The 20948-nt window shown below is 30.4% G+C and overlaps 2 protein-coding genes across 3 annotated transcripts; both read left to right on the top strand.

Annotated features, from left to right (window-relative positions):
- Nucleotides 1–6537: 6537 nt before the first annotated feature.
- Nucleotides 6538–7970, top strand: LOC101494705 (protein C2-DOMAIN ABA-RELATED 7). 2 transcript variants are annotated; one of them, XM_004505232.4, is made up of 4 exons: nucleotides 6538–6694; nucleotides 6812–6932; nucleotides 7187–7282; nucleotides 7462–7970. In XM_004505232.4, the coding sequence occupies exons 2-4, from the start codon at nucleotides 6822–6824 to the stop codon at nucleotides 7765–7767; spliced, it is 513 nt and encodes a 170-aa protein (XP_004505289.1). In that variant the 5' UTR covers nucleotides 6538–6694; nucleotides 6812–6821; the 3' UTR covers nucleotides 7768–7970. The 2 variants fall into 2 exon arrangements, with proteins under 2 accessions (XP_004505289.1, XP_027191328.1); XM_027335527.1 differs by lacking the exon at nucleotides 6538–6694 and having other exon boundaries at nucleotides 6701–6932.
- A 937-nt stretch (nucleotides 7971–8907) lies between these two features.
- On the top strand, nucleotides 8908–12470 carry LOC101494393 (uncharacterized). The gene is made up of 7 exons (XM_004505230.4): nucleotides 8908–9555; nucleotides 10118–10381; nucleotides 10678–11194; nucleotides 11298–11497; nucleotides 11679–11791; nucleotides 11894–12034; nucleotides 12266–12470. Exons 1-7 carry the CDS (start codon nucleotides 9010–9012, stop codon nucleotides 12345–12347), a joined length of 1863 nt encoding a protein of 620 aa, XP_004505287.1. The 5' UTR covers nucleotides 8908–9009; the 3' UTR covers nucleotides 12348–12470.
- Nucleotides 12471–20948: the final 8478 nt, after the last annotated feature.

Here is a 20948-nt window from a genome sequence, read left to right as displayed (position 1 = left end):
ATGCAACATATAATTAACGACAAGAATCTTCTAACTTTCATTTTTCTATCTTTGTCTATATCTTTCTCTTCATTTATTTTATCTCATATCTATTTCCCTTTGAAAGGTGTACTTAATTTTAGTTCAAACAACGTCTGAAAGATGTACTTAATTCAATAATGAGTTATTTACATAGGTGGCAAAAACTTTGACAAATATATATCTTTATTATGTATTAACTATTTAACAAATAAAATATATGAGTAAGTTATTGGTCAAAAGTCGAATACTAGTTTGGCTAAAATGGCAAGAATTTGGAGGGAGTGGAAGAAAAAATATAGAAAAATATTTCATTTTATTTAAGAGGATGATTTTGTAAAGAATAATTATAATAAATATATTTTTAATTTTTAGAGTATTATAAAAATAATTTGAAAAAATAATGTAGACTTTCTGAAACTTTTTAAATTTTGTTTTCAATACATTTTTAGAATTCTCAATACAATATTATTGAGTTATAAATGGTCTTGATGATCATTATATTGAGTTAAGAAATAAACTCTTCAAAACCGTTATATTTTCCATTTTTTCAAAACTCTCAAATATACCATAAATAATATTTGAAAAGGCAAGTGATATATTGAAGTGTGAGGAGGAGCAGAGTGTAGAAGGCTTTTGTTAGATAGTCAATGGCATATATCTTTTTGCTTCTCAATTAATGCATCCAATGGGATATTATTCGGATCCGAGTAGAAAAGTGGATTTTGTAAAATAAATAAACAAAGATGCTTTTGTTAAAGGAAGCTATATTGTCGACATACAGAAGAAACAAGGAATTAAGTTCGACAGAGCACTATGATATGGTTCCTCAAACACATTTTTTTTGCATGAAAGAGGTTTTAGATTTTGTGAGATCAACTTTATGGAAACACAACTCTGAAAGTGCTAGACAAAAAATTTCAGTTGACATTTCATACAAGTAATTGCAAAGGAATAGAGGAACAACAACGTAGTCATGGTTAACGTACGGTGAAACTATCATTGAAAATAGATCACATCGAGGACAGACACATTTCTATGGTATAGTTAATGTTAAAAAACAAAAAAAAGTAGATTAAATAATATTATAACAAGATCATATATTTTAAATAAGTAAACAACGTATTAAATTCAATCATATTACACTTTAAATCTTACATAAGTCAATTGAAATAACAAAACAAATAAGATAAAAAACTCTATTACATAAAGAGGTCGGCATATCAGCCTTGGTTTTGTGAAAAATTTACAATTGTATGTCGAAATTTTTAAACCTTAGTTCAATTGACAAATGTCAATATTGTTAGATTTGATATCTTATTTAAAGTTCGAATCTAAAACTTCACAATTGTATCAGTTAATTACTATAGAATTATCATTCCTTCTAAAGTAAAATAAAAAATCGTATTTCCAAAAATTTTCCATTTTAAAATGTACTTTTATAGAAAAATAGATAGGAAAGAGATGATAAATAATATATAGTTTGTTTGGTCAAAGGTGGTCGGACGGAAGCAAGAAGGCGCATAAAGGTTGGCCGACGACGGATAAAACAAGGAAATTAAGATGTTTTCTTTTTTATTTGATTTCAAGGTAGGAGAGTGAAATAAAATGAGGAGAGAGAATAAACTAAGAAAAGAGAAAATAAATAGATATTTGTGGTGAATGATAACATTCAATTGAAATATGGGTAAATGAGGGCCAACACTATGGACTTACCGGTAAATAGAAAAACTATGTACCAAAAAATTTAAATATGAAATCTAGGTAACTACATGGACTCAAGGTAATTAGGAAATTAGGAAACTATGTACTCAAGGTAATTAGGAAATTTATTTAAAAAATTGACCTCTCCAAATATATATTTGAAGAATTTAAGTAGTTATCATTTGTATCACAGCGTGTTAGTGAATATTAAATTGTTTATTATTAAATTAATATATAAGAAAATGAATTATATATTATATGTAAATTAATTTTATATTGACATTTAATAACTATATTCTATTTTCTTACTTCATAATTGGTAACTATCATTGTAAAGTAATTATCAAATCAACTACTTACATTAATTTTTATTATAGAATGATTTATACTATATTCATTAGATCTTTAATTTATTGAATCAAATAATTGACTCAAATATTTTCATACGTTAATATGTTCAAATCTTTATAAAAGTATAAATATGTATATAATATCATATATTATAAAAATATAATAATAATAACAATAATATAGTTAAATTTATTTAAATAGAAAAACATATTCAACGGTGAACCCAATTTAAATTGTTGAACTCGATCCTATTTAATTATATAATTCTAACGTATCTTATGCAATTTTTATTTTAACAGTAAACTTATAACAACCGAAAATAGATCCCATAATTTATCAAATACATATTTTGAAATCTACTTATTAATATTTTAATTTACTTTTAATTCAATTTCGATTAAAAATATTAAATAAAATATTTTCATTAAATTTGAAAATTAAAAAGTAAATTTTAGTTTTTTATTTGATCAAAATATTCAAATTGCCATTTTACAATCCACAACCATATTTTACCATTTATTTAATTATTTTTCACTTTCCAACTTCCTTATGTAATGTCATTTATTCATATAAATGTTTATTCACTTTTGCTTCCCACACCCCTCATTTTGCTTTCTATACCACTCAATTTTTTTTAAATCCAAAATACCCAAACTATCCTTCCCTCTTTATTCACTTAACCCCTCATTTTTCTATCTTCATTAACCTACCATCTTCGATCTTCTTCAATATTCTTCAATCATTTTGATATATTTCATCTTCAATAATCTTGAATCATTTTCAACATCTTCATTATTTTCATCATCTTCATCATTATAGTGACTCAAATCAAGTAGGTATCTATTTTGTTGTGTTCTGTAGCTGATTTTTTCCCTTCAAAACATGGGTTTCATACGTGAACTGAGTTCACGTACGTTTACGTGAAATGAATTCACGTATTTGATGAAATTAAGAAAATTCAGATGCTACGTGAATTAGGTTTACGTAAACGTATGTCAATTAAGTTTGCGTACATCAATAGAGGTTTAAAATTCATATGAACTACGTGAACTGGGATAAGGTAGGTGTACGTGAACTCAATTCACGTAACAAACATGTGAATTGAATTCACATACACATACGTGAACTGAGATTATTGGTGTTACATCTACTGAAATGACATTTTGTGTGGGGTTTGCATATCTACAGTCTGAGTGTGCTGATAACTTCACGTGGGCACTACAAATGGTGAAAGAACATATTACAAATGATGAAGTTGAAGTCATCGTTATTGATAGATACCTTCCTTTGATGAACGCAGTTGAAATTTTTTTTCCAAAAACAATGAATTTATTATGCTTGTTTCATATATACAAGAATGTCAAAGCCAATTGTAAGATGACTGTGTTTCCAAAAAATAAGCAAGTGCAAATAATGAGGCATGGGAGACTCTTATTTACAGTTATGATGAGGCTCAATACTACATGAAGTTGACTATCTTTGAATGAATTTGTAGTAGTTGTTCTATTTTGTATGATTATGTACACGAGCAGTATTTAATTCCTCACAAGGAAAGGTTTGTTGAGGCGTGGACAAATAGAGATATGCACTTTGGGAACACCACACCACAACACAAAGGGTTGAGTCGACGCATTGGAGTTTGAAAAGGATATTACAAGATAGTATAAGTGATATATGCAGTGTTTGAAAACCATCAATAGCATGATTGTATTACAACACAATGAGATAATAGCATCATTCAAAAGGTGCATCGATATAATAACAGATTATACGCGAATTTGCGTGGTGTTGTGTCAAAAAAGGCAATAGATCACATTGCGGCAGAGTATGACCGCGTGAAGTATGTAGGCATTGTGTCAAAAAAATGCAATAGATCACCCCATGCATATCCCCCGCATGAGTTGAGGTATCTAAAGCATTCAAATTAGGCAACACTCACTGCGAAGGCACTCTTGTCGCTGAACAAGGTGCAACCCGCCAAAAATAAAAGAAATGTCATCGCAGCCATCTGCCAATGCTGATCAACACATCACTGATGGTATACGTCAAACAACCAACTATATCGAACGATGGTTGTCCGCGTCAAGTTAAACTCAGCATATGTAGCAGCCATACTAACCCCAAGAAGCTCACTCAATAATTCTGCAGTGTCATCCTTGTTAAATGTATTAACGCTGAAGAATGCACCGGTGATGGGTATATGCAACAGGGAAGAGACATCGTTAAAGTAATAGTCATCTCCCCGATTGGAAGATGAAAGTTGTTGGTGTCGCGATGCCATCTCTCGACGAAGACATAAATTAGACATTTGGCGATCATCTCGTAGCTGCATTTTAACAATGTATATAAACCAGAACTTTTAACAAGTTCCTTAACCTCTTGATTTTCAATGAAGCTTCTTTTAATTTTTTGCCATAGCTAAAAACCCTTAACTCTCCGCGATCCTGAAATAAATTAACCGAACAAATATAAGTTCAAACTCGTTAAACAAATATTAAATATTTAATTTGATTCAGAAATTTACCACGTCGTCCCATAATCGTGTCGCAACATGATCCCCATATGTCCTTAGGACAGACCTGTCAACCAGACCACCAGGATATCTGTCATCTGCTTCAGGTTGGGCCTCATCCGCTTGGACCTCTTCAGGTTGGCCTCATCCGCTTGGGCCTCTTCTGCTTGCCCCTGTTCTGCTTGCGCCTGTTCTGTTTGTTGATTCCGTAATCTTTGTTGTTCACGCAATTCACGCTGAGCACGGTGAGCCCGTGCAAAAGTGGTTGGTCTAACACGACCACCATCGTCAGTCAAAGTCCCTTTGTCGAGTATAACACGACCATCTCTATCAGTAAACATTGTGCAACAACCATTTATGCATAAACAAATCATAATCATTATCAAAACAACATAACAATATAACATTTATGCAAGTCTTGAAACATAAACCCATACGTGAACTTAGTTCATATACGTGAACTCCACAAGAACACCATCAACCTACGTGAACTGAGTTCACGTACGTGAACTGCACAAGAACACCATCAACTTACGTTAACTGAGTTCACATACGTGAACTCCATCAACCTACGTGAACTGAGTTCACGTCAACCTACATGATCTGAGTTCACGTACTTGATTTCACTTCACGTAGCTGAACTCCATCATTATACGTTATCTGAGTTCACGCACATCACCTAAAAAACTAAACCCTACGATCAAACCCATAAAGCACCATCAAACCCAGATTACACCATTGATGAACATTCAAAAACAACCATTCAAAAATGCAGAGAGTTAACCTGAAAATGAAAAACAACAATTGCTTACTTGATTGAAGATGCTTGAAGTGATTGAAGATGGTGTTGAATATGGTGTTTAAGATGATTGAAAATTGCTTACTTGATTGAAGATTATACTGTGTTTAGGATTGAAAATGATTGAAGATTGCTTACTTGATTCAAGAATGTAGATGATTGAAGATTAAAGTGTTAGGTTAATGAAGATGAAGATGATGAAGTTAGAAATGATGAGTTAAGTGAATAAAAATGGAAGGGTAGTTTGGGTTTAAAAAAAATTGAGGGGTGTGGGAAGTAAATTGAGGGGTGTGAGAAGCGAAAGTGATGTTTATTTCTCTAAAAATTTCCCTCTTTGTCTCCATTTCCTTTGTCTTGTATCATCATCTCATGTGATCAAAATTTCTTTTTTTATTAAAAAATTATTGATTTGTCTCACGAAGTTGTTGCTTCAGAAAGAAACGGTATTCTACCATGGTGAATTTTAACCGTAAAATCCAGTTTGCTCCTCTATAAATAGATAAAAAACCTCTTGATGAAGGTGTTCTAAGACTTAAGATGAAGGTGCTCTAAGACTTGAGGTTTTAATATGTGTGGTCATATGATTCGCGACATAATAGAATGACAACTTTATGATTTTGAATTTAGTGTTCTGATCGTGTGTATTCATATAATTAGTGACTGTGTGATTGTTAGATATCAATTCTAAATAGATTTTGATTGTTTTTAAAAATAATAATCATTGAATTAAATATTTGAACCGTTCGATCTCTATCATACAATTATACAATCACACCATACAAATACCTGCGGTCAAAATCAGAAATTCCAACTTTAGTAATTTTCATTTTCGAATCATTGGGTTTAATATGCATTTCAAAATGAACCCTTGGTTTTGAATAGGGTTCATATCCAGGGTTGACAAGTTGTATTAATTTCTATTTTTTTTAATAGCCCTGAGAAATAGATAAAAACTATTAAAAGGATTATTTTATTTATTTATAAAAATAAAAGATTATTTTTAAAAATAAAAATAATCTGTCTATATATTATGATAAATTGGAAAATATTTATGGGTGTAATCAGATATTTTTATTTATATATATATAAAAAAAAACTTAAATATTGAAGGTCTACTAATAAATCCTTAACGTCATATCGATCAATTTATTCTTCTTTCACGGCTTTGTTGGTGTCATTGTTCCTTGCTAATTTTTATCAATTATTAAGAAGCAATTAAAGACAGTATATATTTGTCCTTTTTAAAGTAAGCATAAAAACAGAAATGTGAGGATATTTGCAGTCCTGTGAGTTTGGAACCTTGTCTAGCGGTGATCCACAAAACTCTTTCTTTTCTCTGTGGCTTTGCTTTCTTCGTTAATTTAATTTAATTTAATTTAATTTTCAGCAATTATAATATTGTGTTGAGGATTAACATATCTTTGTAGGTGAGTTCCAATGGAGGACATTCTAGGTCTTATCAGACTTCGTATCAAAAGAGCCACAAATCTCATACCTCGCGATTCTCGTACCAGTGACCCATATGTTCTTATCACCATGGCAGAACAGGTTACAACCTTCTGCCCCCCTTTTTTATTTTATTTTTATTTCCTCTTATTAACATTTATTTATTTTAATTTCTGTTTTTATTTCAAATTTTATCTAAATCATTATTCCGTCTTCAAGTTTAAGGACTTTTTTAAATAGTTATTACATTGCATGTTAACATTAATAACCACATCAAGTTGAACCAAAAAAAGTCTTCCTTTTTTATTATTTATTGGTATAGCGACTTTTTTTAGCCTTTTTTTTTTATGGTGCAGACACTGAAGACTGGTGTTGTGAAAGATAACTGCAATCCTGAATGGAAGGAAGAATTGACACTTTATGTTAAGGATATTAACACACCAATAAACCTGGTCAGTACTCAAAACTCAAACTTTCTATACTATGCTATCAGTAATCACTAATGTAGCAGAGATATGTTTTTACTTTTTATTTTATGTTGTATCCTTCATCGAGGGGGCAGACCTTTTTGTAAAAACCTTGAACCTGATCTTATATTGTTGGTGGCTTTGAATTTTGTTTTTCTCTTCAGACAGTTTGCGACAAAGACACTTTCACTGTGGACGACAAAATGGGCGATGCTGACATAGACATTAAACCATATCTTCAGTGTGTGAAGATGGGTTTGTCTGATCTCCCTGACGGACATGTAATTAAGATGGTTCAACCTGATAGGACTAACTGCCTAGCCGAAGAGAGTAGCTGCATATGGAGAAATGGGAAAGTTGTCCAAGAAATGAGTTTAAGATTGAGAAATGTTAAGTCTGGTGAAGTACTCGTCGAAATTGAGTGGATTGATGTTCCAAATTCCAACGGCTTATCCGCGGTCGAGTTTTAGGTGTCCTTGCCTTCCCTAACTTTTTGCATTACTACCTGTATTATGATGTTATATAGTTATGTATCATCATAAGCTGAGGTTACTATTGTAGCTTATGAAGTGAAAACTAGAAGTTAAGGAGTTGCAGAAATATATAATTTAGTGAATTGTATTGATGACATGATCTTTTCTAACAGCTAGTAATGAAGTATTTTATTAAGATATCTCGTTAATCTTAGTTTGATACTAATGTCAAGTCCACTGATATTGTCTGAAATTCTGCTTAGATTAAACATAAAGACAAAGCATGCATCAGAGAATGTTCCTGAAATGCATGCATTAAATTGCACTATCAGATTTAATTTGAAATATAGATCATAAAATGAATTTCACCTAAAAAAAATGTAAGAATGTTCCCCTTACATTTAGCTCACCATTTTCATAATATGACTACTATAATTTTATAATTTTAATTAGGCTTCTTATTTTTAGACTCGGTTAATTCAAGTTGGATGACACTAGATAAATTCTGGTAGTGTTATTTTCTGCAAAAGGTAGTGTTATTTTCTGTTTTGCAGTATTTCCAAACTCGAAACATTATCCATGAAACTTTCAATTCTTTACCACTCAGACCAACAAGCATCTATACGGCGTGTCTTGATAGAGAAATAAGTATGAATATATACAATAAGAAAATAAAATAAATTTATCATTTCTTTTTAATTTTGTGTGTACGTATGTTGCCTCCATTTTATAAATTTATTGGGTCCACTATCTAGAAGATATAATGTGGTTCTCCAGAACACTCAAAATTTCTTGTGGTTCTTTTTATGACTTCATAGGATATCACTAAATGACTTTGACACCTTGAAGGCCTATCTGGTGTAATTTGTGTATCTTGAGACTTGAAGATGTTGTTTTGGTTCTTCAACTGACACTAGCCACACATATGGTCAATTTTGTTTAATCAATACGAGTATAATGACAAAATTACCATAAATATTTTGTCACGTTTTAGATACAGAAGTAATCTGCAAGAATATACCAGACACTCATTTAACAATGAAAATATCACTTTGAACTAATGACAAAATAATTGGCATATAGACAAAAAGAAGAACAAAAATCTCAGAGATATTTATTTTTTGTTCCTGAGATATTGGATTTGTAAGGTTATGGTTTAATGCTACTACATTCACCTTATCTCTTAAAACTTGCTTTCTATTATTCAAAATAAAGCAAGAGCGGCAAACAAAATAAACAATGGCTGCTTCAACTTCTTCTCCAAACATCTCAACATCTTTGCGGAGAAAGACAAGGAAAACAAACTATCCTTCATTGCTAGGAAAAAATATATCTTTGCACACTAAACTTGGTTTCTCATCTTCTGTGCCATTCAATAAATCTTTAAATGTGAAATCCTATGGCGCTGCAAAGTATGATGAAGTGGTGGATGAAGAATTGGACAAGATTAGAAGGCTTCAGAATGGTTCAGATGTTAGAGGAGTGGCATTGGAAGGTGAGAAAGGAAGAACAGTTGACCTCACTCCACCAGCTGTGGAGGCTATATCAGAGAGTTTTGGGGAGTGGGTTATCAATGGTTTAGAGAAGGAAAAAGGATATCCTGTAGAGAATGTGAGCGTGTCTCTCGGACGAGACCCTCGAATTTCAGCGTCAAAATTGAGCGTTGCAGTGTTTGCAGGTCTTGCTCGTGCTGGTTGTATGACGTTTGATGTGGGACTAGCCACTACACCAGCTTGTTTCATGAGCACATTGTTGCCTCCATTTGTCTATGATGCTTCAATAATGGTAGGTTTCATAAACTCGCTATTACTTCAAAAGTATATATGCTACATGTTTTGGAAGTTATAAATTAACAGGAAAGAAAACTGATACTAAAAATTGTTCATTGGTTCAAATCAAGATGAAAAGCACAAGATTTAAACTATTATCCAGAAGCACTTATATATTAAGGAATTATTCAGTAGACATTTAGGCCATAAGCTCTTATTCAATATGCATGTAGTCCCAAGATAAACAACTTAATTAAGTACTTATAGCATAAATATTTAACATATAGTGCTTATGTATAAGCTATTTCTATATAAAAAAATATAAAATAAAGTCAAACTCTTTCATATAAGCTTTCTTGGAGAGTTTATGAAAATAGCTGCTTATATACATGACATGAGTTGTTTCTATAAGTTCTCCGAAACAGTTTTACAAATACCTACTTCAGTAGATAAATTCAAATAAGTCAATCTAAAATTACTCTTAATTAAGTTGTTCATCTAGACACACGGCAGTTTGTCGCACATTAGGCTAATAATACAAATGATTCAAATGTGAATAGTTAATTTATGTGCTGCAGATGACAGCATCTCATTTGCCTTACACACGTAATGGTCTGAAATTTTTCACAAAGAGAGGGGGGCTTACTTCATTGGAAGTAGAAGAAGTATGTGACAAAGCTGCTCGTAAATATGCAAACAGGATGGCCAAAGTGTCTACCTTGCTAAACGTTCTTCCAACAAAAGTTGATTTCATGAGTGCTTATTCAAAGCACTTAAGAGAAATCATCAAGGAGAGAATAGGTCATCCTTTGCATTATGAAACTCCACTCAAGGGATTCCAGGTTTGACTAATAGTACATCCTTTGCCCGAAAATTTTTCACTGGCTCATAGTTTACTGATAATTAGTCAGGCCGCTCGAAATAGGAGTAATTTTGTAAATTAGACTGTAGAATTTAAATACAAGTTATAATTTGTAACCTTGAGTTTGAATTATAATAGAAAGATATTGCAACTGCTTTGAAGTCAGTGACGTAGTCACAATTGCCTAAACTCCGTGACAAAATCTCGTGTGGTCTTTGTTTGCATTTTTCTTGTCTATTTTCTTTTGAACTGGGATTGCTGTTATAACATCTGCAGATAATAGTGAATGCTGGAAATGGCTCAGGAGGATTCTTCACATGGAATGTCTTAGACAAACTTGGTGCAGATACCTTTGGCTCTCTCCATCTTAACCCAGATGGAATGTTTCCCAATCACATTCCTAACCCTGAGGACAAAACAGCCATGGCAATGACAAGAGCAGCAGTGTTAGAAAACTCAGCTGATCTTGGAATAGTCTTTGACACTGATGTGGACAGAAGTGGCGTGGTTGATAACAAAGGGAACTCAATCAATGGTGACAAACTCATTGCTCTAATGTCTGCCATTGTATTGAAGGAAAATCCAGGATCAACTATAGTGACCGATGCGCGAACAAGTATGTCACTCACTAAATTCATAACTGATAGAGGAGGTCACCATTGTTTATATCGCGCTGGTTATCGAAATGTCATCGACAAGGGAGTTCAGCTTAACATGGATGGAATTGAAACACATCTTATGATGGAAACATCTGGTCATGGTGCTTTGAAAGAAAACCATTTCCTTGATGATGGTTAGTTAAAATTAATGTTCATAAACTTTTTGTTTCATTATTTTCATGTTGAATGTTTTATAGATCATTCCATTGATTATGTTTATTTGTTTGTATAATCAAGGCGCCTACACGGTGGTAAAAATTATAATTGAAATGGTAAGAATGAAGCTTGGTGGATCAGATGAAGGAATTGGTAGTCTTATAAAAGATCTTGAAGAGCCTTATGAATCAATAGAACTAAGGATAAATATCATTTCTGAACCTCGAAATGCTAAAGCAAAAGGATCGGAGGCCATCGAAACGTTTCGAAACTACATCGAGGTATACGTCTTAAAAATCAACTAAACTATAACTGGAGTTAACTTCTTTAAAGTGATAGAGTGTAAAATAAGCAACTAATAATGAAAAAATTAAGGTTTGATATTTCAACATATTCAGTATTTTTTATGTACGTTTATATAATATCAATCATTGACTATTTTTTATTCATGTGTATATACAGGAAGGGAGGCTTAAAGGGTGGGAATTAGACTCATGTGGTGACTGTTGGGTGAGTGAAGGTTGCCTTGTTGATACAAATGACACCCCAACTCACATTGATGCTCAAATGTACAGGTGGGAAGCCAGCTACAACAGAAAGTTCTTAAAATAAAATTGATTTGATTGTTTGTATGTTTTGTTCAGCAAATTAAACTGAGTTTATCGTGGCAAATGCAGGGTAAAAGTATCAAACAATGAACATGGACAACATGGTTGGATACACATGAGGCAGAGTATTCACAACCCAAACATTGCTGTGAACCTGCAATCATCTGTTCATGGAGGCTGCTTGTCTATGGCAAGAGCTTTCAGAGATGAGTATGTCACATTGCAACTCTGATGCAGTCCATGTTTGGATTTGTGGTGAGTTTGACAGAATCACAACATGCCACTGTGGTTTTGGTAAAAGCTACACTTTGAAGCTTCAACAAATTGCAGTGTCAAAGTGATTTTGTTAAACTCAGCATGATTCCAGTCATGCTGGTATTCTAAAAGCATTTATTGGAGCGATGATTTGCTTTGCTGATTCTTTTTATTTAATCATTGCAGTTTTCTCAAAGCAAGTGGAGTTGATACATTCCTAGACATTGCTCAAATTGATAAGTTTGTTGAAAATGGCCCATTAGCCTGATTTACAATATCCAAGGAGTTTGGGGTGGTTCTTGATCACATATCAAACTTTGTAGCATTTCAATGCCATCTACATTGAACAATTGTAGTGCAAAAAGAAAGTATACAACTGCCATTGAGTACATATTACAGAGTTCTTTGGAAAAAAAAAATTATGATAAAGTATAATCGGTTCTTACAACATTAGAATCAGAATGATTGATTCCAAATATCAGATTCTGTAAGAAAAAAATAGGAAAAAATGATAGTGTTATTAATTTGGTCAAACAGTATTTGGTCTTAGCTAGGAAGGTGCATATGCAACAATGACCTTATTGCTTAGTAGTTGATCTCTTATAAATGATCATAAACTTCAATGTGTTTGGACCTTGTATGAAATATTGAACCCGAAACAAGAGTCTTAGCAAGTAAATTGTCATACTACATAATTGACGCGTTCTAGAAATAGGTAGCTTTATTTCACATTTGATCTGTGAGAGACCAGAGGTGGTGGCCGGAGTAGTGAATATATAACCGTAGTTGGCAACTCTACTCTTCAAATGGGGGTGGTGAACATGCAAATATTTTGAAACTCAAGTTGGTGTTTGAAAGAGTAAATTGAGAAGTATATCAAAATACATTATGTACCGTTTTGATTGATGAGTTTTCCTTTAATAGGAAAGACAAATTCATATCTTTAAGGATGTGGATGGACTTATCATCAATATGAATCTTGTGGAATAGTAATAATTCATAATCAGTATAACCAAAAAAGTGTCTACATTGTTTGTACTCAATCAAATATAAGTAAATGAATAATGCAATTATTCTAAAAATAATAGGTAGCTTTATTATAAATTATGTTGATACATTTATAAAGTGAAGATTGAGTATTTTTTAAAATCTCACAGCAAGTTGGAAATCTCCTGGATAAACAATGGTGTCTTTAAGCAGAAACAAATCCTCAGTTTTTTTGCCTTCATAAGCACAAACAATTTCTGAATTTGATTTAAGACAAACTCAATCAAATGTGTTTGATAAGTTCGCACATAATCAACATATTGAGTTCGACAAGAAAATTGCATGAGCAAAGCTATCTAGTTCCTAGAGTCTAGTTATTTCTGACAGCTTCTGTATATGTCATTGTTGCAATTGAGTGGTTAATGTTGCTATAGGTAGCTTTAACAAACTAATTGTTATGTCAGTCATTCATTCAGTATATACTACTCCATAATTATTAAATTCTTTTTAATTACTTGCAGATAAATGAAGTTTAAACATGTGTTTTTAACTTATGCAAGTGTTCATTGATAACTTTATGTAAACACTTTTTGCTGACTTTCTGTCCAGCAAAATGCCATGCAATATAACTTTACTAGCCCCCATATGACACTCACCAACCTAAACACTTTGATTGCTTTGAGAGAAATAAATGAGAGAGATTAAGAAAAGAGATATTCTCTCTAGAATGAAAATTCTAATTTTTAGAATATTGATTCGAATTTGAAATCCATTCAAATTTATATTCCTCATGATACATGATTGTGGTGTGAACACATGAGATTAAGTATCTAATTTTAAAATTGTAGGAGTGTATCAATTATTCAATAAATAGGTCAACTTCATGTCACTATAGTTTATATATAAATACCAAAGAAGAGATGAACCTAACTAATTAGTATTTTGAAAATTGAGGAATAATTTAAAAATATTGTTGACAAAAGAAACTAAATTGATAGAATGTTATAACTTTTTATACTCAATCAAAGTTTTATTATGAAGAAAAATTAACAACTAGTAACGATGTGAGCGTGTTGGAATTTACCCTAGATCTTGTGAGCTCAATGGACCCAACACAACAAACTTTTTATTGCCAAAAGAGAGAGAAATTAGAATTGATGGTTCTCTTGAAGAGTACCATGATTCCATATGAATGTTAATTATTTCACCTAATAAAAATTTGAGGTTCTGGGTGGGATTTTTGTAATTTCTTGAAATGCTTATAGTTCATTTGGACCGTATGATATGAAATTGATAATAAAATAACAAGACATTACACGGAAAAATGTCAGATGTATCTGCTGCATTATTTAGCTGTCTGTCCTAAAAAGATTAAGAAAATAATAATAATCGTATATGACTATGAGCTGTTTAATCCCATTGCTTATTTAGCTATAGTGTCCTAGTCAATTACCAAGAATTCATACAGTTGCATTCTGAATCCGACTCTGCCATGGGCTCCATATATAAAATATTTACATTTTCGCTGAGGATCCAATTTTGTCATCTTATGCCAAAATTATGCCATCTAACAAATGTGGCTCTATTTCCAATATTCACTACAGGTAGAGACTACCCTATTCAATACTATCATTATTTTTGGATCCATCACTTTCGTAAAATCACAATGTGTAAATCTAATTTTCATAATAAAATTATAATATCATGTGTATAAGAAAAATAGATTATGTGTATCAGAAAAATAGTGAATTAGAAATTACATACTATTACAAGTGCTTATAAGAAATTTACTTTTCTAAGTGTAGTTATGGCAATTAAATTTCAAATTGATACCTAAAGAAAAAAAAATTGACCGTGAAAATACTTGGCACCAAAGAATTTAACCTTTGGCTGGTTGTTATCAATTGGACAATTTGAGGTAATAAATTCATAACGGTATTGTCATCTATTAACAAATATATATTGCTGAGTAGTACTTTATTTTTCTTTCATAGGAGCACCAATTGGGGTCTATATGAATTCAATTTTTATATATTTATATCCCAATGTACGACTAATTGAACAAAGACAGTTGGTAGATAGACATAATGAACTGTAATACCATATAGTAACATATAGACAATTTTTTATAAATATAGTAAACGAATTAAAGTCCAATTAGGTCTGGAATTGTATCCATTTCTTCTAACTTAAAAAAAAAAATATATATATATTTATAACTTCACGGACTTTACACTTTCCATCATGATTTAAAAAGTAACTTAATAATTAATTTGTTTTTTAATGCATGGTTTTCCTATGTTTCCTCATATTGCCGCTTGACCTAGTTGACTATGATATAATCACATTTTAATAAAACCCATGATGTCTAATCATTAATAATAATAGTAGTTGATTTGAGAGATAACTTTTACTAATTAACCACAATTAGAACATTCCGTGGAAGTATGATATTCAGTTCTGTTGAGTGGAAAAATAATTTACATTGCATTTTTTTGAAACTATACTACTAGTACTAATTAATCTTAGCTTTGTATTTAATACAATAAATCAATCATCAAAAAAAGCTATCATTGCAAAGTTGTATGAATGTGACCCTTATTGATTTACATTTATAGAGCCTTTATTTTGGGCAGTTGATATTATTTATGAAATTATCTTTCCAACTAACATCATATCTATTGTGGGGCCTTTAATTTTATTATATGGTTTCCACATTAAGGATCAAAATGCTTCCTTAAGGATTTGAATTTAACATTGTAAATTAGCCAGCAAGTAGCAAGACATGCAGCAAAGAATAGGGTGTTGGAAGCAATAAACAAAGGTTATTTTTTGTAAGTTGGAGAAAGGGGGTAGTTGCACTAGTATCACTACCTCTTTAACTCACATTTATGTATGTGCTCTATAATGACTTCAAGGTCCAACCAGACATTCATTTCATGGGGAAACTCTACCTCTATTCCCCTTGTACACAGGACTGTGAGAAGAGGAAATAAATTTGAAGCATCTTATTCTTGAACAGAATGTTCAAAATTTATTAAATTATCATAAAGTTATATCACAAAACTCATTCCAAGGAAGTATCTGTAGTTTATAAATATCAAATACTGTGATTTATACAAGCAATATACTATAAAAATGTTAGTCCCTCTGTTTAACTATAAGTGACTCATTTATAAAACAATTATTCAAAAATCAATTACTCTTTCAATTTTTAATATAATATCTAAAATTATTATTTTTTTAATTGTATTTTTTAATTAACATTTAATACAATATGCATCACCCTTAATTTGTTATTTTTCTATTTATATTAAAGGTAATTGTGAATACATCGATAGTTGATAAAATAATTTATTAAAAGTATTATTTTCTATCTTTCATTTATGTTTTTTCTTAATCTGTATGAGATACTCAAATAAATCACTCATTGTGCGACGACGGAAATAATGTGTTAACACACACTCTTCTATTAGTTCAAATTCATGAATTATGTCAAATTTATATATAGCCGACGTGAATTCTATAAAATTTGTTTGATACAACTTATAAAAAATAACTAATTATATATAAATAATTGTATGATATATAAACTCTTATGAGACTTAATTTCAAATAATAAAAAAGAGAATTTTAAAATAGTGTATTTAAATTAAAAAGTGTTAAAAAATATATTCTTAGGAGTCCTCAATATAGTGTAGAAGTCAGTTATCTCAAGTTGTGAGACCATGGAACTTTGGTTTATCCATATAAGAAGAGGAAAATAAAAACTAGAAATTTAGAGGGCTATGATCTATATGGTAAATGAGGCATGGGAGGAAGTGATTTATTTCCCAAATAGAAAAGGATGTTTGTAGGCTCATTAATCAACTGAATGAGGACCAGTTATGTATTTATCCTTAGAAAGAGTGCCTTATTTATGAATTACATATATGGTGTAGGACCAGAGAGAAGCTTCATACTAAAATTTTATTTGTTTAGAAGAGTTGCAGTGCCCTAACTTAAACCTTGAGAAAACGTGTTGAAGCATCGAGACAGGCATCCTGTAAGAGAAAAATTGGTGCATTTAAGTCAAAAACAGTGGGGACTTTCTAGGAATAATCAATTAAACAACTCCTCTTCTCACCCAATTAATTATTAATGTATGCATGCATAGGCAGTGTCACACTTTTACCCAATGCATACACACCACGGTAGAACATGTTTTATTTTACCTTAAAATATTCACACTGCCTGTGGTCCATAACCATAGTATATTATGGTGCATGTTGTACAAATGGTCGGGATTCTCCTATATTTTTTAATATCTTGCCATTAAATCATTTCTGTATTTACTCACCATTTTGTTACATTTTTTTTTAATACTTTTGAATGTTCAATAACAGGATATTTCAATATATATTTAATTAAAAGGATATTTCAATTTATCACTAATCTTCTCTTTTCTCGTATTAAGTGTGTTATTTGAGATATTTGATTATTTTAAATTATTTATTATTTTAGATTATCAAATTAGTTTTTTTCTTCTTTAATAATATTCATATTTATTTGTATCTAAATCAACTCCTATTTTAATTAGTTTCACTAAGATGTACTTTTAGTTCATATTTTGACTGAAATAGAATTTTGATTCCTAAATTTTTAAATTCAAATTTTTAGTGTCCTAGTTTCACAATTTTTATGATTTCTCTCCACATTTAAAAATGGGGCTTACTTTTATGACTTGTGATATATTTATTAAAAATAAAATTACATGTAACGTTGTTTCTTCACTTCCATTGATCAAATGAAAATATGTACTATTTTACTGTCTATATCTGCAACACCACATTATCAAATTAACTTCATTTTACATCATAACAACTAATCAAGTCCCAAATTGTCGTAGGGTTTGATCGGTTTTGAATTGAGTTCTTAATCCGTAATTTTTACATTAAATTTGAATCAAATTAACCTAATTATGTGTGGGTTGGGTTAGTTGGTTTTGCAAGGCATACATAGAAAATACATTTTTATTTCAAAAAATTGTAATTAAATTTAAATACATAAATATCTAAAAAATCATAAAATTTTATCACAGCATATCATTTAATATTTAAAATACATTTACAAACACAACAAAACACTTAAATCAATTAAATTATCAACAAAAATTCTCAAATAAAATTTAACAACTAAATTATAAATATATATATATATATAATAAAATAAAAAATATATATGTCACGTAGTTGAATTCACGAGTTTAAAATATATAATTTAATATCTGAATCAAAAATCATTAAATTTAAGTGAGTTAATTTAAATTAAATTGAAACTTAAATGAATTAAATCAAAATACATATTAGAATAGTTTGGATGATTGATTTTTGAATCAGTGAACACCTCTACCAAATTCTGTTAAAAAAAAAATCAAACTTTAAAGATGATAAAAAGTCAAACATTTAAAAAATTATGATTATTTTTTGTTTAGAAAGACATAAACTGCATATAAGATTTAAAGAGACGTGTATAAAAGTATAACCAAGCATTAGTAGACAGTGAGCGCAGTAAATGCAATGTCAGTGATCTGGCATACTATTTCTTAATCATAATAATTAATACATAACTATGCATGTGTATATATAGAATATAGAATATTAAAAAATTTAAAGAAAAATTAATGTCAAAGATGGAAATTGCAGACTACTACCAATTTTCTAAGTTAATTAAAATCTAGAAATGTTGTGTATGAGATATTTTAGAATCTCATTAATTGTTTTGAATGTTAGAAATTCAGCACAAAATTGCATACTCAGACACTGAATCAATGGCGTTGCAGTGTTTGTTGAACAGAAAGCTTTTTCTGTGTATAACTGTAAAATTAGCGTACTATGTACTTATTTGCTAGCTGTGTAATTGAATCACATCGATCAGAGAGAGATTCAGTCCCACAACAACAAGAAGAAGATCAATAAAATAAAATAATTAAAATTTGACAATTAAATTCATACACTCTGAATTGATCTGTTTTTTGAGAACAGAAACTCAATTGAATTCATTACTGCAAAAGAAAAGAGAGCATTAACACTAGCCTCTTCATATTTTTCTCCCCCACTAAAAAGGCTAAAGCTATGCTCTCATTCTTATCAGATCCAAAATTAAAATGTAACAAACATAAGCATAAGATAATAATATTACTACAAGATATGCAATATTAATTAATTAAACACTAGCTAGAATACAAAATTTAAAAAAAAAAAAAAAAAAACTCCTACCATGCATTGATTGTGAAACTAGGTAGTAGTACTAGTTGTGAAGAGGATTTGGACCAGTGTGAATTAATCTTTTGTCATCACCATAAAGGTTGTTGTTTTTTGGATCAACATTTTTGGTGTGAGGTTGATCATGATTATGAGTAGTAGTAGTTTTTTTGGAAGGTGCGTGAAAGAGTAGTGCTTTGCTGAAAGTACGACGATGTTGTTGTCGTTGTTGTCGTCGTTGTTGTTGTATGAGTAACCGAATTGATGAATTGTTGTTGTTGTTGTTGGTTTCATTGTTAATGGAGAAAAACAATGTTATAAGAAGAGCAAAAACTATGATAAGCCACAACAACAAAATTGAAGTTCTAGCGAAACAAACCCTTTTATCTTTTGTCCTTTCTCTCAAAACTATCATTGCACTTGATGTTTCAGAAGAAGAAAACCATGAAATTTGAGTTGAAGAGAGAGAGAGAGAGATTTGGATAATTCAGAAAGAAAAGAACCTCAAAGTTTGTGTGTAATTTCCTTGTCTTATGGGTCTAGTCACATGATCTCGACCCTTGATTCCTGGAACCTTCTTATAATTCTTAAATATTTCACTTCACAGACCTTTTTCGTTGGTTTTTGTACACCTACACCGCTACATACGGATTTTGTCATCTCATGTTTCTTTTTTTCTTACTTCAAATACCAAAGATTTAATTTGTCACTATATCTTTTTGGGAACATTTTTTTTATCATCACGGACCTAATTGTATCAAATTCATTTACTTGTCATGCTTTATTGTTAAATCTCACTTCATTTTACTTTATTGACTAGTATTTTAATTTTGCCAATCATAGATTTTTTTATAAATAATTATGAAGTTTTTTTCACAACTTGATCATTTTAAATTCACGTGTAGTTTTACATATTTATTTAATAATATAAAATTAAATTATCTTACTATACATAAATAACATGCACTAAAAAAACATGCAAAATTTGGGTTAAACCAAACAAATCTGCTTCTGTTAGTTCAAATATTAGTTACACGTTATGCAATATTGATATATAATATTCTAATTAAATTATTATATTTTATTTTATTTTCTATTAATAGTGTTATTTACTGTAAAAAGCGTCTCTACTTCTTAAAATATCTCTTATTTTCATTCTTATTTTTTATCACAAGACAAATTTTTTCATCTCTAAAAATATTAACGGGTCTCAGCAGAGAATCCATTAATATAAAATAGAAAAGTTGTGTGTTATTTTGGTTTAAATTTTATATATATAATGATATAAAAAATATTAAAAAAAAAACATTGTATAACACTCTCAAGTAAGAAGGCACAGTGAGAGCATGATCTCGAGGGAAGTTCTCCTCTCTTACTAGTCCTGTGAGAAAAAAATTACATTTTTGAGTCTCTTAATAGAGCTCACCGATGTGATCCCTACTTATGAATCAATTATCATAAACCTATAAATTAATATATAATATTTGTCTATACAAAAAATAGTATATAAAATCTATATTGTTTGAAAAATGTTATTATTTTAAATTCTGTAAAATAAAGTTTTTAAATTTGAAAAATGTCAACTCATAATTGTGTTGAGAACTAGTGCGGATTTCTCCTCTCTCTAGTCTCGTGAGAAA

Source organism: Cicer arietinum, chromosome 6 (genome assembly GCF_000331145.2).
Source record: "Cicer arietinum cultivar CDC Frontier isolate Library 1 chromosome 6, Cicar.CDCFrontier_v2.0, whole genome shotgun sequence".
Taxonomy (NCBI): domain Eukaryota; kingdom Viridiplantae; phylum Streptophyta; class Magnoliopsida; order Fabales; family Fabaceae; genus Cicer; species Cicer arietinum.
The sequence above is the reverse complement of the archived record's forward strand: the minus strand, read 5'-3'. Positions and strand labels throughout refer to the sequence as shown.